The 17,455-nt window shown below is 45.2% G+C and overlaps 1 protein-coding gene across 3 annotated transcripts in view; it reads left to right on the top strand.

Moving 5' to 3' along the window:
• The window catches only part of LOC121586340 (oxysterol-binding protein-related protein 10), a 145,320-nt gene that overhangs the window by 36,422 nt on the left and 91,443 nt on the right, over nucleotides 1-17,455 (top strand). For all 3 annotated transcript variants that reach the window (XM_041902956.2, XM_041902955.1, XM_041902954.1), the window contains one exon: nucleotides 9,116-9,187. In XM_041902956.2, the coding sequence (XP_041758890.1) occupies nucleotides 9,116-9,187 (72 nt within the window). The remainder of the gene's footprint in view (nucleotides 1-9,115; nucleotides 9,188-17,455) is intronic.

Raw genomic sequence — 17,455 nt, 5'->3', positions numbered from 1 at the left:
TTTTTTTCCTCATCAATCTACACACAATGCCCCACAATGACACAGCGGAAACAGGTTTTTAGAAATGTTTGCAAATGTATTAAAAATAAAAAACAGAAATACCTTATTTACATAAGTATTCAGACCCTTTGCTATGAGACTCGAAATTTAGCTCAGGTGCATCCTGTTTCCATTTATCATCCTTGAGATGTTTCTACAACTTGATTGGTGTCCACCTGTGGTAAATTAAATTGATTGGACATGATTTGGAAAGGCGCACACCTGTCTATATAAGGTCCCACGGTTGACAGTGCATGTCAGAGAAAAAACCAAGCCATTAGGTCGAAGGAATTGTCCGTAGAACTCCGAGACAGGATTGTGTCGAGCCACAGATTTAGGGAAGGGTACCAAACATGTCTGCAGCATTGAAGGTCCCCAAGAACACAGTGGCCTCCATCATTCTTAAATGCTAAAAGTTTCGAACCACCAAGACTCTTCCTAGAGCTGGCCACTCGGCGAAACTGAGCAATCGGGGGGAAAAGAGCCTTGGTCAGGGAGGTGACCAAGAACCCTATGGTCACTCTGACAGTGCTCCAGAGTTCCTCTATGGAAATGAGGGAACCTTCCAGAAGGACAACCATCTCTGCAGCACTCCACCAATCAGGCCTTTATGGTAGAGTGGCCAGGCGGAATCCACTCCTCACTAAAAGGCACATGACAGCCCGCTTGGAGTTTGCCAAAAGGCACCTAAAGGACTCTCAGACCATGAATGCCAAGAGTCAAGTCTGGAGGAAACCTGGAACCATCCCTACGGTGAAGCATGGTGGTGGCAGCATCATGCTGCGGGGATGTTTTTCAGCGGCAGGGACTGGGAGACTAGTCAGGATTGAGGGAAGGATGAACGGAGCAAAGTACAGAGAGATCCTTGATGAAAACCTGCTCCAGAGCACTCAGGACCTCAGACTGGGGCGAAAGTTCTCCTTCCAACAGGACAACAACCTTAAGCACACAGCCAAGACAATGCAAGAGTGGCTTCGGGACAAGTCTCTGAATGTCCTTGAGTGGTTCAGCCAGAGCCCGGACTTGAACCCGATCGAACATCTCTGAAGAGACCTGAAAATAGCTGTGCAGTGAGGCTCCCCATCCAACTTGACAGAGCTTGAGAGGATCTGCAGAGGAGAATGGGAGAAACTCCCCAAATACAGGTGTGCCAAGCTTGTAGCGTCATACCCAAGAAGACTCAAGGCTGTAATCGCTGCCAAAGGTGCTTCAACAAAGTACTGAGTAAAGGGTCTGAATAATTATGTAAATGTGATATTTCAGTTTTATAAATTTGCTAAAATGTACAGTCGTGGTCCAAAGTTTCGAGAATGACACAAATACTAATTTTCACAAAGTCTGCTGCCTCAGTTTTGATTATGGCAATTTGCATATACTCCAGAATGTCATGAAGAGTGATCAGATTAATTGCAATTAATTGCAAAGTCCCTCTTTGCCATGAAAATGAACTTAATCCCAAAAAACATTTCCACTGCATTTCAGCCCTGCCACAAAAGGACCAGCTGACATCCTGTCAGTGATTCTCTCGTTAACACAGGTGAGAGTGTTGATGAGGACAAGGCTGGAGATCACTCTGTCATGCTGATTGCGTTACAATAACAGACTGGAAGCTTTAAAAGGAGTGTGGTGCTTGAAATCATTGTTCTTCCTCTGTTAACCATGGTTACCTGCAAGGAAACATGTGCTGTCATCATTGCTTTGCACAAAAAGGGCTTCACAGGCAAGGATATTGCTGCTAGTAAGATTGCACCTAAATCAACCATTTATCGGATCATCAAGAACTTCAAGGAGAGAGGTTCAATTGTTGTGAAAAAGGCGTCAGGGCACCCAAGAAAGTCCAGCAAGTGCCAGGACTGTCTCCTAAAGTTGATTCAGCTGCGGATCGGGGCACCACCAGTGCAGAGCTTGCTCAGGAATGGCAGCAGGCAGGTAGAGTGCATCTGCACGCACAGTGAGGCGAAGACTTTTAGAGGATGGCCTGGTGTCAAGAAGGGCAGCGAAGAAGCCACTTCTCTCCAGGAAAAACATCAGGGACAGACTGATATTCTGCAAAAGGTACAGGGATTGGACTGCTGAGGACTGGGGTAAAGTCATTTTCTCTGATGAATCCCCTTTCCGATTGTTTGGGGCATCCGGAAAACACCTTGTCCAGAGAAGACAAGGTGAGCGCACCCATCAGTCCTGTGTCATGCCAACAGTAAAGCATCCTGAGACCATTCATGTGTGGGGTTGGTTCTCAGCCAAGGGAGTGGGCTCACTCACAATTTTGCCTAAGAACACAGCCATGAATAAAGAATGGTACCAACACATCCTCCGAGAGCAACTTCTCCCAACCATCCAAGAACAGTTTGGTGACGACCAATGCCTTTTCTAGCGTGATGGAGCACCTTGCCCTTAGGCAAAAGTGATAACTAAGTGGCTCGGCGAACAAAACATCAACATTTTGGGTCCATGGCCAGGAAACTCCCCAGACCTTAATCCCATGAGAACTAGTGGTCGATCCTCAAGAGGTGGGTGGACAAACAAAAACCCACAAATTCTGACAAACTCCAAGCATTGATTATGCAAGAATGGGCTGCCATCAGTCAGGATGTGGCCCAGAAGTTAATTGACAGCATGCCAGGGTGGATTGCAGAGGTCTTGAAAAAGAAGGGTCAACACTGCAAATATTGACTCTTTGCATAAACTTAATGTAATTGTCCATAAGTGCCTTTGACACTTATGGAATGCTTGTAATTATACTTCAGTATACCATAGTAACATTTGACAAAAATATCTCATAACACTGAAGCAGCGAACTTTGTGAAGACCAATACTTGTGTCATTCTCAAAACTTTTGATCATTGCTGCGGCACTGCACACAGCCAGCCAGAAGGAACAAAACTGTCTATTCTGTGACAGTGCAGACCCCAAATCAGAAAACTGCTCAGACCACAATATTGCTGCACGTAAAGAGAAACTAAAGAAAATGGGAAGATGCTTTGTATGTTTAGGACAGAAACACATAGCAAAATTCTGTAAAGTCAGACGTGTCATGTGCATCACATTGCTGTGTGTACCGGTAAGAGGAGGGAGGTTTCTGCAGATGCTGTTGTTTCCTCAGTTATTCCCCATTCAGTGAAGATGAAACCAGATGGACAGAACACTGTGTTGCTAAAAACGGCAAAGGCATGGGTAGAAGGCCCATGGGGCAGGAAGATAGCTCGTTGCTTACTAGATGGAGGCACTCAGAGAAGCTTCATACATGAAAACCTTGTGAAGGGCCTGAAGCTACCAGTAATCAGACAAGAGGCACTCACTCTTCACACGTTTGGCTCCTCTGCTCCAGCAACGTCGCAACGCAACACAGTGAAAGTCATCTTGGAGAATGTCTGGGACAAACAGCAGAGAATTGAAATGGAGGCAATTGAAACCCCACAAGTGTGAACAGCTGTGATGAAGGTTCCTGGTGAGCAGATTCAACATGAGCTCAATAGAAAGGGACTGCAGCTCGCAGACTTTCCAGGAGATGACAATGATCCTAAACTCTCTGTCCTAATAGGAGTAGACTACTACTGGCAGATAGTATCAGGCCGAGTGGAGCGACTGACAGAGACGCTGGTTGTTTTAGAGAGCCCCTTTGGATGGTCGGTGCAGGGACCAGTGCCCATGTCATGTGTCGCCGAGGCACTTGATGAAGAAACACTAGTCTCCAAGCAACTGCATGCATTCTGGGAGCTTGAGTCTCTGGGTATCACAGGCGAGAAAACACAGAACTCAGAGGAAAACTAGTCTCTACAGAGGTTCGAGAGAACAACCACCTTCAAAGATGGACGATACCACGTGGCATTGCCATGGAAATGAGAAATGCCAGAACTCCAAGACATCTATAGAATTGCCAAGAAACGGTTTGAAGGTCTAAAGAAAAGACTGAAGAAGGATGTGACGTTTTACAGCCGATACAATTAAGTTGTGGAGGACTACTTACAACAGGATATGGCATAGGACGTGCCCAAGGACAACGCATCAAGCGCAGACCACATGGAATACTACTTACCTCACCATGCTGTACTCCGAGAGGACAAGGTGACGACAAAACTGAGAGTGGTGTTTGATGCCTCGTCCCATGAAGATGGCTGTCCATCCCTCAGTGACTGTCTACTCACAGGACCGAACCTGAATCCGGATCTGCTCAGCGTTCTGATAAAGTTCAGACTACATGAGATCGCATTCATGGCAGACATCAAGAAGGCTTTCCTGCAGATATCCCTAGCAGCGAGAGACTGTGACGCCGTGAGATTCCTGTGGCTCACAGGCCCACCAAGGGGAGAAAATGAAGAGGAGTTGCGTGTGCTGAGGATGAACAGAGTGGTATTTGGAGCTTCCCCAAGTACATTCTTGCTCGCAGCTACAATCAGGAAGCACCTGAAACAATATGAAACAGAACAACCAGAAGTTGTAGAGACATTGAGAGAGTCACTCTATGTTGATGACTTCATTGCAAGTTCACGCGATGTTGAAGAGGCTTACTTTGTGACAACAAAGCGAATGCTGTCGACTGCAGGCATGGACCTCTGCAAGTGGATGACCAACTCTCCTGAACTGAAAACAAAATGGGAGGAGACCACCTGTTGGCGCTAGAAACACAAGGAGTAGTGCTGAAAGTTTTGTGTTTGACCTCATGTCGCTACTGAGCATTCTAAAGCAAAAGGAAAACACAAAGAGAAGTGTTCTGTAGTCGTCTGCACGACCCTCTTGGCTTCCTGACCCTCTTCACCATCAGGGTCAAGTGCATGTTCCAGGAAATGTGGGAGAGGGGACTCAGCTGGGACGAAGAGTGACCACCTGATCTGACACAAGAATGACAACAGTGGTGTTCAGAACTACCCCAGCTTCACCAGCTCGCCATACCAAGGTGGTACAGAACAGACATGCAGCGCAGAACAGCCACACACTGAAACTACACGTGTTCTGTGATGCAAGTGAAAGGGCTTACAGTGCAGTAGCTTACCTGCAAGGTGAATCACAAGACGGGGGAAACAACGACAAGTCTAGTCGCATCCAAGTCCAGGGTAGCCCCACTCAAGACAATGACGCTGCCACGCCTGGAGCTCATGGGAGCTGTGATTGGAGCAAGACTAGCAAACAACCTGATGACCACACTGAAAATGGAACAAAAACGGATCAAAATGTGGACAGACTCGATGATCATGCTGCATTGGATTTGCAGCTCAGCTCAGAAGTGGAAACAGTTTGTCGCAAACAGAGTGACAGAGATCCAGTCCTTGACCAATCCAGAGTCATGGTCACATATGGAAGGGAAAACAAATCCAGCCGACCTCCCTACAAGAGGACAAACTGTTCGAAACTTGACACAGAGCCAACTATGGTGGAACGGACCCAGCATTCTGCCAAAACCCAATCAGTCGGAGGAGACTGATGACGACATGGTTCCAGAAGAGGTGTATACAGAACTCAAGTCCAGTCACCAGGTCACTGTACAGCTCACAGCAAACAGCACAGACATCACTGAACCTGTGTTGGAGCTTGAAAGGTACAGCAAACTGAAAAGAGTTCAGTGACCGCCTGGATAAAAAGATTCATAGCCAATGCTTGTACAAACCTAAAGATGCAAGGTGAACTGACTGCTGACAAACTGTTCGAGGCAGAAAAGTACTGGATCATGGTAACACAACAGATTTTCAGTCCGGAGATCAAACTACTGAAGGCAGGAAAAACCTAAACAATGACTGTAAAATCAGAGAACTGAAACCGTTCCTGGACAAACACAAACTACTCAGTGTAGGAGGAAGGCTGCAACAGTCCAACTTCACATTCAGAGAGCAGCACCCATGGGTTCTGCCCAACAAGCACATATACTCAGAAATGCTGATACAGTACCATGATGAGAACGTGATGCATTCTGGAGTAAGAGACACTCTAGTACAAATCAGAGAGCGATATTGGATATTGCGTGCTAGGCAGCTAGTCAAGAGCACAGTGGCAAGATTTATAGTCTGCAAGAGATCTAAGGCAAGGGCCGGACAGCAGGTCACTGCGTCTTTACCAAAAGACAGAATAACTGAATCCCCACCATTCGAAGTCACAGGTGTGGATTTTGCAGGATTGCTCTATGTGAAAGAAAATGGTTCTGTGAAGAAGTCATATGTTGCGCTGTTCACTTGTGCTATAACCAGAGCAGTGCATTTGGAACTGGTCTCAGATCAGTCAACAGAGACATTCCTGTTAGCTCTGAAAAGATTCATCTCAAGGAGAGGATTATACAAGGTAATCTATTCAGACAGTGCAAAGACTTTCAAGAGAGCTGATCAGGACTTGAAAGAGCTGTGGAAGGCAATCAAAGAGCCCCAACTCTTGGCGTTTTCCTCAGAAAGGGGCATCACCTGGAGGTTCATCGCCGAGCGAGCAGCCTGGTGGGTCAGATTCTGGGAAAGACACGTCAGGTCAGTGAAAACATGCCTGAGAAAGGTTCTCGGGAGAGCTTCACTCAACTTTGAAGAGATGTGCACTGTCCTGACAGAGGTTGAAGCAATCCTAAATTCTAGGCCTCTGACCTTCGTGCACAATGAAGTGGATGAACCACAACCCCTGACACCAGCACACTTCCTGGTGGGTAAAAGACTAACCTCTTTTCCGCCCAAGCCATTTCCGGCTGACACTCAGCACCCAAAGCTCAACAAGGAAGAAATGGCACGCAGATGGAAGTACAGGCAGAGACTTGTGACCAGCTTCTGGAACTGCTGGCGAAGAGACTACTTGCTGGATCTAAGGTCAGCACACCGCTGTGACACACCACAGCCCACCCCACTGAAAGTGGGTGACGTTGCACTCATCGGAGAAGATGACACACCCAGACAAACCTGGAAACTAGGGAAGATTGAGGAACTGTTTCCAGGCCGAGATGGCCTAGTTAAGTCATGTTCAGTTCGTGCTGCTTCAGGGACTTTGTTGAGGAGACCTATTCAGTTGATATACTGCTTAGAGATTTAGATGAACACAGTTGTTCATCGGGGGGAGGATGGGTTACAGAGTTTATGTTTACAGTTAATTCATTGAGCTGTATCTAAAGATATTTTTCTTTTACAGTTATTTACATAGGTACAAGAGTAATTGTATTCAAATTCATGTGATGGATATTGAGAGAACTATGTACATATTTTTTATGTATTGGATTACGCTATTGACCGCAAGTACCAGAATGCCTTGCGACAGGAAGTTAAAAAAAAAACGAGAACGTGCCAGTTATGTACAGGTGAACAAGTATTATTACTAAAATGAAGCTTTCATCTCACAACCAACATCCTGAGTCATTATTTTGAAGATAGTTATTCTATATACCCATAACATGATGCAGCCACCACCATGCTTGAAAATATGAAGAGTGCTACTCAGTGATGTGTTGGATTTGCCCCAAACATAATGTTTTGTATTCAGGACATAAGGTTCATTTCTTTGCCACATTTTTTGCAGTTTTACTTTAGTGCCTTATTGCAAACAGGATGCATGTTTTGGAATATTTTATATTCTGTACAGGTTTCCTTCTTTTCACTCTGTCATTTAGGTTAGTATTGTGGAGTAACTACAATGTTGTTGATCCATCCTCAGTTTTCTCCTATAACAGCCATTAAACTCTAACTGTTTTAAACTCACCAGCCTCATGGTGAAATCCCTGAGCGGTTTCCTTCCTCTCCGGCACTCCGTTAGGAAGGATGCATGTATCTTTGTAGTGACTGGGTGTATTGATATACCATCCAAAGTGTAATTAATAACTTCACCATGCTCAAAGGGATATTCAATGTCTGCTTTTTTTTATCCATCTACTAATAGGTGCCCTTCTTTTCGAGGCATTGGAAAACGTCCCTGATCTTTATGGTTGAATCTGTTTGAAATTCACTCCTCGATTGAGGGACCTTCTCCTGCTATCTCCTCCCATAGGGCTCTGCAGCTGCTACAGTAGCCCTTATGTGAGTCAGCTATTCCCTTTATCATCCCTGATTCTCTGCCTGTTAGAGTGTGAGAGATAACTTGGGTACGTGCCACCTGGCAATAGCTTTGAAGGGGAACCCTTTCAAACCTATAAACCCTTTGATTTCAAAAGCTTTTGTGTGGGAAAGTCTGTGAAAGTCAGATTCAAGTCAAGGTCATTGTGATTCAGGACTGCCACTGAGTGTTTCGTTTAAAAAAAATTCTACTGCAGTATATTGTGTTGTCTTTGTAAGAAGATATTTGAGCAAATGGCCTATTCTTCAGCATACTGTATAGTGCTGTTTTTCTCTCCCTTTCCTTTGCTCGCTCTCTCTGTCGCTCTCGCCCCCCCCCCCCACCACCATCTCCCCATGCCCTCAAACTGATTGTGTGAGTGCATCGCAGCAGTCTACAATCAATTCTCTCTCTGTCTGTCTGCATCTCCTCTCTCTCTCCCATGATGCATCACCCCCATTTCCTCCACCCGTGCCTCGTGGCACAGTAACTCTCATAAATATTGTTCCTGTTTCCTGTCAAAAAGACAATCAGAAAGACACGTTTCCTTATGTAAATGAGTTTGTTTTCAGCCAGTACCAATGTAGACTTGATTTGGGGAGTGTATAGAATTTGCAGATGTATGGCTGGTTATGGACTTCTGCTCTCTTGGTATATTAGATAAGAGGATAGCAGACCATGCATTCACCATCTTTGGAGCTCCAGTACAGCCCTGTTGTTGGTCTCTGCTGGCTATGCACTGTCTGTTGGTGCCAGTCTCCATTTGACAGTGGAGCCGGTGGAGTATCAGCCTCATTATGGAGTTACCTGCTGTGGGCCTTGACAGCCTGGTTTGGAAGTCACTGGGTTGTGCAGGGAACAGTAGAGATTCAGTACCTACTCTATAGTAGTGAGCCGACCAGTTAATTTTAACAGTGGAAGGAAGAAACTTAATCCGTTTTGCATCTGGATCATGTTCAGTAGAGCATATAGATTTGTTATGGAAAACATAAATAAGCTTTTCGTATTGGATAAATTCAGGTAGTATATTTCCATTTCCCGACCTACTGAACTCGACCATGTACTGAGTTCTCTGTTATTTTGTGTTTGGCCTTAGGTGTGGAAGTTGAAGAGCTCGGATGAGCACCTGAGTGTGGAGAGAACGACGGGAGGCAGCCAGGATGGGTTGGTGAGTCCCGATGCACCCGTCCACACCTCAGCTACTGACTCTGTACAAACAACTGGCCCTGTACAAACAACTGGCCCAGAACAAACACCTGCCTACTCAACTTTCAGATCTCTATATACTGTAGGCATACATACAATTATAGGGTTGTCCATGTCTTCATCTTTCATTGTGTCCTGGTTCTCACTTTCTGCACTCATCCATATATTTCAAAGTGTAGAAAAAGCCTTTATATTATTGGATACCAGCTTGAAAAATTTCACCGCAAACTCTCACACTCTACATATAGCTATTCACGTTTTCAAAAAGTGCTGCACAGTTGAATAGACAGAGAAGTCTAATTATACTCCCTAACTTGGATCAGTAATGGGAAGACTCCCAAAATAAGGAATTTTTTCTCTCTTGTCAAAAGCGGGTGGGCTTTTTTGGGTTCCTGTACTGTGACAGAGGGCACAAGTTGTCATTACCATATAACCGTAGTAGTCTAATCATGTCTAAGCTTCCCATTCTTCCTCAGAAATCAGTATCGCATCTCCTCTGAAGGCTAAGATGTGTTCCTGGCTTAGCATACACTATCTACAATGACTCCATGTTAGCCTGAGCACCGAAATACACTTGGGGAATGAGGACATTTCCATTCTACAGTTTTTAATCTCCAATGCTGGGTGTATAACTGATAAGTAAACAGAGCTTTCCTCAGGTTAGCTGCTTATTTATGCTTTCGGTGGAGATTTCTAACTTTGTATTAAAAAAGCTGTCAAGCATTTCATACTAGGGCTGTTATGGTGACTGCATTACTGCCTAAGCACACCCGCAGTCACAATCTCCACCGAACAGGTTGAGAGCTTCAAGTTCCTTGGTGTCCACATCACCAACGAACTATCATGGTCCAAACACACCAAGACAGTCGTGAAGAGGGCACGACAAAGCCTATTCCCCCTCAGGAGACTGAAAATATTTGGCATGGGTCCTCAGATCCTCAAAAAATTCTACAGCTGCACCATCGAGAGCATCCTGACTGGTTGCATCACCGCCTGGTATGGCAACTGCTTGGCCTCCGACCGCAAGGCACTACAGAGGGTAGTGCGTACGGCCCAGTACATCACTGGGGCCAAGCTTCCTGCCATCCAGGACCTCTATACCAGGTGGTGTCAGAGGAAGGCCCTCAAAATTGTCAAAGACTCCAGCCACCCTAGTCATAGACTGTTCTCTCTGCTACCGCATGGCAAGCGGTACCGGAGTGCCAAGTCTAGGTCCAAAAGACTTCTCAACAGCTAATCATGGCTACCCAGACTATTTGCACTGCCCCCCCACCCCATCCTTTTACGCTGCTGCTACTCTGTTAATTATTTATGCATAGTCACTTTAACTCTACCCACATGTACATATTACTTCAACTACCTCAACTAGCCGGTGCCCCCGCACATTGACTCTGCACCGGTACCCCCCTGTATATATAGCCTCCCTACTGTTCTTTTATTTTACTTCTGCTCTTTTTTTTCTCAACACTTTTTTTGTTGTTGTTTTATCTTTACTTTTTTTGTTAAAAATAAATGCACTGTTGGTTAAGGGCTGTAAGTAAGCATTTCACTGTAATGTCTGCACCTGTTGTATTCGGCGCATGTGACCAATAAAATTTGATTTGATATGATTTGAAGTCATGACCGCAGTCAAATTCCATGTGACCGTTTAGTCATGGTAACTAGGCTTCTCCAAGCTCTGATTCTGCTGATGATCAATAGTAGCCTACCAAACTTGCTATCTACCTGGTACTCAGCACTCTATTGTCCCTATAATCACTCTGACATCAATGCAAATGTAATCAAAAATCTAATCAAACACTCCATGAGAGCCCATGAGCTCATTTCTATAGGCTATGCAATTGCTTGTGAAAACAGACTTTTAATGGCCTCTGTTAAAAAGAGGAGGATCCCATCAGCTTTCTATAGGCTAGGCCTATGATATTTATTTCTAAACTTTCCTAATGTTAAGCACATTGCTTCGCTTTACAACAGGATTATAGCCTACCTGACATGCATGAAAATGAACCATGGGAAAAGCGTTCTCTATTCGCTATTTCAGTGCACAGATGACATGTATTTTTTCCCCCTGCCCCTGTTCTGAGACAGGTGCATGATAATGGTCCATTCTAAATCAAAACTAATTTCACACATATATTATTATGCATATGTAAATCAAATGGGTGACGATATTAGCCTATCACTTGTGAACGATGCCCAGATTGTGTGCAGTAAGGCAAGAAACAGCGCATGCCTTTTTTTGCGACTTTTTCAAATTATAGTCGCACACCTCATGTAGCCCATACACCTATTTGTTTTGCTAAGGTTTGTATCACAACTAAAGTGGCCAAATAACTTCTTAAAATGAAGCACATTAATCCACTTTACAACCAATGTAGAGACTAACTGGCATAGCCTACAGTGCATTCGGAAAAGTATTCAGACCCCATCCCTTTTTCCACATTTTGTTACGTTACAGCCTTATTCTAAAATTGATTAAATAAATAAAAATCCTCATCAATCTACACACAATTCCAAGATAGCGTATCAGTGCGGTCGTGTTCTCTTGTGTGTCCATGTAAATAGCCTGTTTTTTGTATTTAATTTGTATTTTACGTATATAGAGTGGGGGAAAAAAGTATTTAGTCAGCCACCAATTGTGCAAGTTCTCCCACTTAAAAAGATGAGAGAGGCCTGTAATTTTCATCATAGGTACATGTCAACTATGACAGACAAAATGAGAAAAAAAATTCCAGTAAATCACATTGTAGGATTTTTAATGAATTTATTTGCAAATGATGGTGGAAAATAAGTATTTGGTCAATAACAAAAGTTTCTCAATACTTTGTTATATACCCTTTGTTGGCAATGACACAGGTCAAACGTTTTCTGTAAGTCTTCACAAGGTTTTCACACACTGTTGCTGGTATTTTGGCCCATTCCTCCATGCAGATCTCCTCTAGAGCAGTGATGTTTTGGGGCTGTCGCTGGGCAACACAGACTTTCAACTCCCTCCAAAGATTTTCTATGGGGTTGAGATCTGGAGACTGGCTAGGCCAGTCCTTGAAATGCTTCTTACAAAGCCACTCCTTCGTTGCCCGGGCGGTGTGTTTGGGATCATTGTCATGCTGAAAGACCCAGCCATGTTTCATCTTCAATGCCCTTGCTGATGGAAGGAGGTTTTCACTCAAAATCTCACGATACATGGCCCCATTCATTCTTTCCTTTACACGGATCAGTCGTCCTGGTCCCTTTGCAGAAAAACAGCCCCAAAGCATGATGTTTCCACCCCCATGCTTCACAGTAGGTATGGTGTTCTTTGGATGCAACTCAGCATTCTTTGTCCTCCAAACACGACGAGTTGAGTTTTTACCAAAAGTTCTATTTTGGTTTCATCTGACCATATGACATTCTCCCAATCCTCTTCTGGATCATCCAAATGCACTCTAGCAAACTTCAGACGGGCCTGGACATGTACTGGCTTAAGCAGGGGGACACGTCTGGCACTGCAGGATTTGAGTCCCTGGCGGCGTAGTGTGTTACTGATGGTAGGCTTTGTTACTTTGGTCCCAGCTCTCTGCAGGTCATTCACTAGGTCCCCCCCGTGTGGTTCTGGGATTTTTGCTCACCGTTCTTGTGATCATTTTGACCCCACGGGGTGAGATCTTGCGTGGAGCCCCAGATCGAGGGAGATTATCAGTGGTCTTGTATGTCTTCCATTTCCTAATAATTGTTCCCACAGTTGATTTCTTCAAACCAAGCTGCTTACCTATTGCAGATTCAGTCTTCCCAGCCTGGTGCAGGTCTACCATTTTGTTTCTGGTGTCCTTTGACAGCTCTTTGGTCTTGGCCATAGTGGAGTTTGGAGTGTGACTGTTTGAGGTTGTGGACAGGTGTCTTTTATACTGATAACAAGTTCAAACAGGTGCCATTAATACAGGTAACGAGTGGAGGACAGAGGAGCCTCTTAAAGAAGAAGTTACAGGTCTGTGAGAGCCAGAAATCTTGCTTGTTTGTAGGTGACCAAATACTTATTTTCCACCATAATTTGCAAATAAATTCATTAAACATCCTACAATGTGATTTTCTGGAGAAAAAAAATCTCAATTTGTCTGTCATAGTTGACGTGTACCTATGATGAAAATTACAGGCCTCTCTCATCTTTTTAAGTGGGAGAACTTGCACAATTGGTGGCTGACTAAATACTTTTCTTCCCCACTGTATTTCCCTATCACACTTTTCATCCCCTAAATATACTTTCCTGCAACCCGCTTCACTCAATGTGGAACGGATTCTATTATTTACTCACCTTTATCTAGAATCTCCAGTTGAAACTAGCCAGCCAGCTAACTAGCTACTTGCTATTAGCCACCGTTAGCGGTTTTCACCCAGAACATCTGATTTTCTGCCGGAATAACTGAATCACTGGACCTTAACACCGGATATAGCTAGCCGCAACCGAATGGATGTCGAATGGTTGTGGCTGTAGGCTAATCACCACTGCCCCCGTAGCACCAGTTAGCCTTGAGCCTTGAGCTAGCCCCGGCTATCTACCGCTCTGTCTACCGGATGGGAGTAGCCAGCTAACCAGCTAACTAGCTACTTGCTATTAGCCACCGTTAGCTGCTTTTTCTCCATTGTCCGTGGCCTGCACTACCTACCAGCCAGCTCTAGCCTGGACTATTATCGGCAAATCTGCACAGCGAGTTATCGACCCAGAACCTATCGAATTTTCTGCCGGAATCACTGAATCACTGGACCTTTAACACTGGATAATCGCAACTAGCTAGCTGCAACCAAATGAACGTTGTTGTTGGCTAATCAGCCTTGAGCTAGCCTTGAGTCAAGCACATCTCCCGGCTATCTACCTCTCTGTCAACCGGACGGGACCTCCTAGAGTCGACACGGAGCCCTGCCGATCCATCACGACTGGTCTGCCGACGTAATCGTCTGTGGTTTCAACAGGCTTCCCGTTGCGACGACCACGAAGATCCATCTGCTAGCCCCGGCCCGCTAGCACACGCAAACTACAACCGTGCTTCCTGCTCGCTGTGCTGAAGCACCAATTTGAACTGCTCTCGGACTCACATATTGCTGTTCACTGGACCTTATGATCACTCAGCTGCACAGCTGATGCCTGCTGGACTGTTCCTTTACACGGTACCCTGTCCTGTTAATTCTGTTTAGCCTCAGCCCAAACTTTATCGCCATTACCAGTTGTTGTCTTAGCTCTCTCTAATAACACCTGTGATTGCTTTATGCCTCTCTCCCATGTCAATATGCCTTGCCTATTGCTGTTCCAGTTAGTTCTTATTATACAATTTCACTGTAGAACCCCAAGTCCCTCTCAAACTGCCTCAAATAGTTCCTTTGTTCTACCCCCCTTACACGCTGAGACCGGCTCAATCGGTGCCTCCAGTGATGCTATCTCTTTCATTGTTACCCAACGCTTAGGTTTACCTCCACTGTACACATATCCTTCCAATTTGTAAGTCGCTCTGGATAAGAGCGTCTGCTAAATGACGTAAATGTATATCCTTGTCTGTACATAATGCCCTGAATCTTTTCTACAACGCCCGGAAATCTGCCCCCTTTATTCTCTGTACCCAGCGCACTAGAAGACCAGTTCTTAAAGCCTTTAGCCGTATCCTTATTCTAGTCCTCCTCTGTTCCTCTGGTGATGTAGAGGCTAACCCAGGCCCTGCAGCCCCCAGTATCACTCCTACTCCCCAGGAGCTATCATTTGTTGACTTCTGTAACCGTAAAAGCCTTGGTTTTCTGCACGTTAACATCAGAAGCCTACTTCCTAAGTTTGAGTTATTCACTGCATTAGCACACTCCGCCAACCCTGATATTCTAGCAGTGTCTGAATCCTGGCTTAGGAAGGCCACCAAAATTCTGACATTTCCATCCCCAACTACAACATTTTCCGTCTAGATAGAACTGCCAAAGGGGGTGGAGTTGCAATCTACTGTAGAGAGAGCCTCCAGAGCTCTATCATACTATCCAGGTCTGTGCCCAAACAGTTTGAGCTTCTACTTCTAAAAATCCACCTTTCCAGAAATAAGTCTCTCACTGTTGCCGCTTGCTACAGACTCCCCTCAGCCCCTAGCTGTGCCCTGGACACCATATGTGAATTGATTGCCCCCCATTTATCCTCAGAGTTCGTACTGCTTGGTGACCTAAATTGGGATATTATCAACGAACCTACCAGGTATAACCCTAAATCCGTAAACATGGGTACCCTCATAGATATCATCCTGACTAATTTACCCTCTAAATACACCTCCGCTGTCTTCAACCAGGATCTCAGCGATCACTGCCTTATTGCCTGCGTCCGTAACGGGTCCGTGGTCAAACGACCACCCCTCATCACTGTCAAACGCTCCCTAAAACACTTTAGCGAGCAGGCCTTCCTAATTGACCTGGCCCTGGTATCCTGGATGGATATAGATCTCATTCCGTCAGTAGAGGATGCCTGGTTGTTCTTTAAAAGTAATTTCCTCTCAATCTTAAATAAACATGCCCCATTCAAAAAATACAGAACTAAGAACAGATATAGCCCCTGGTTCTCCTCAGACTTGACTGCCCTTGACCAGCACAAAAACATACTGTGGCGTACTGCATTAGCATCAAAAAGCCCCCGCGATATGCAACTTTTCAGGGAAGTCAGGAACCAATATACACAAGCAGTTAGGAAAGCAAAGGCTAGCTTTTTCAAACAGAAATTTGCATCCTGTAGCATTAACTCCAAAAAGTTTTGGGACACTGTAAAGTCCATGGAGAATAAGAGCACCTCCTCCCAGCTGCCCACTGCACTGAGGCTAGGAAACACTATCACCACCGATAAATCTACAATAATCGAGAATTTCAACAAGCATTTTGCTACGGCTGGCCATGCTTTCCACCTGGATACCACTACCCCGGCCACCCTCCGCTGCAACTTGCCCATGCCCCCCGCTTCTCCTTCACACAAATTCAGACAGCTGATGTTCTGAAAGAGCTGCAAAATCTGGACCCCTACAAATCATCTGGGCTAGACAATCTGGACCCTTTCTTTCTAAAACTAGCCACCGAAATTGTTCGCAACCCCTATTACTAGCCTGTTCAACCTCTCTTTCGTAATGTCTGAGATCCCCAGAGATTGGAAAGCTGCCGCGGTCATCCCCCTCTTCAAAGGGGGTGACACTCTACATCCAAACTGTTACAGACCTATATCCATCCTGCCCTGCCTTTCGAAAGTTTTTGAAAGCCAAGTTAACAAACAGATCACTGACCATTTCGAATCCCACCGTACCTTCTCCGCTATGCAATCCGGTTTCCGAGCTGGTCATGGGTGCACCTCAGCCACGCTCAAGGTCCTAAACGATATTATAACCGCGATCGATAATAGACAGTACTGTGCAGCCGTCTTCATCGACCTGGCCAAGGCTTTCAACTCTGTCAACCACCGCATTCTTATTGGCAGACTAAATAGCCTTGGTTTCTCAAATGACTGCCTTGCCTGGTTCACCAACTACTTCTCAGATAGAGTTCAATGTGTCAAATCGGAGGGCCTGTTGTCTGGACCTATGGCAGTCTCTATGGGGGTGCCACAGGGTTCAATTCTTGGGCCGACTCTTTTCTCCGTGTATATCAATGATGTCGCTCTTGCTGCTGGTGACTCTCAGATCCACCTCTACGCAGACGACACCATTTTGTATACATCTGGCCCTTTATTGGACACTGTGTTAACAAACCTCCAAACGAGCTTCAATGCCATACAACACTCCTTCAGTAGCCTCCAACTGCTCTTAAACACTAGTAAAACTAAATGCATGCTCTTCAATCGAACACTGCACCCTCCCACCCGACTAGAATCACTACTCTCGACGGGTCTGACCTAGAGTATGTGGACAACTACAAATACCTAGGTGTCTGGTTAGACTGTGAACTCTCCTTCCAGACTCACATTAAGAATCTCCAATCCAAAGTTAAATCTAGAATTGGCTTCCTATTTCGCAACAAAGCCTCCTTCACTCATGCTGCCAAACATGCCCTCGTAAAACTGACTATCCTACCGATCCTTGACTTCTGCGATGTCATTTACAAAATAGCCTCCAGCACTACTCAGCAAATTGGATGTAGTCCATCACAGTGCCATCCGTTTTGTCACCAAAGCCCCATATACTACCCACCACTGTGACCTGTACGCTCTTGTTGACTGGTCCTCACTACATATTCGTCGCCAAACCCACTGGCTCTATAAATC

Source organism: Coregonus clupeaformis, chromosome 17, assembly GCF_020615455.1.
Source record: "Coregonus clupeaformis isolate EN_2021a chromosome 17, ASM2061545v1, whole genome shotgun sequence".
Classification (NCBI taxonomy): domain Eukaryota; kingdom Metazoa; phylum Chordata; class Actinopteri; order Salmoniformes; family Salmonidae; genus Coregonus; species Coregonus clupeaformis.
Note: the sequence above shows the minus strand (reverse complement) of the source record. Positions and strands in the feature narration are given on the sequence as shown.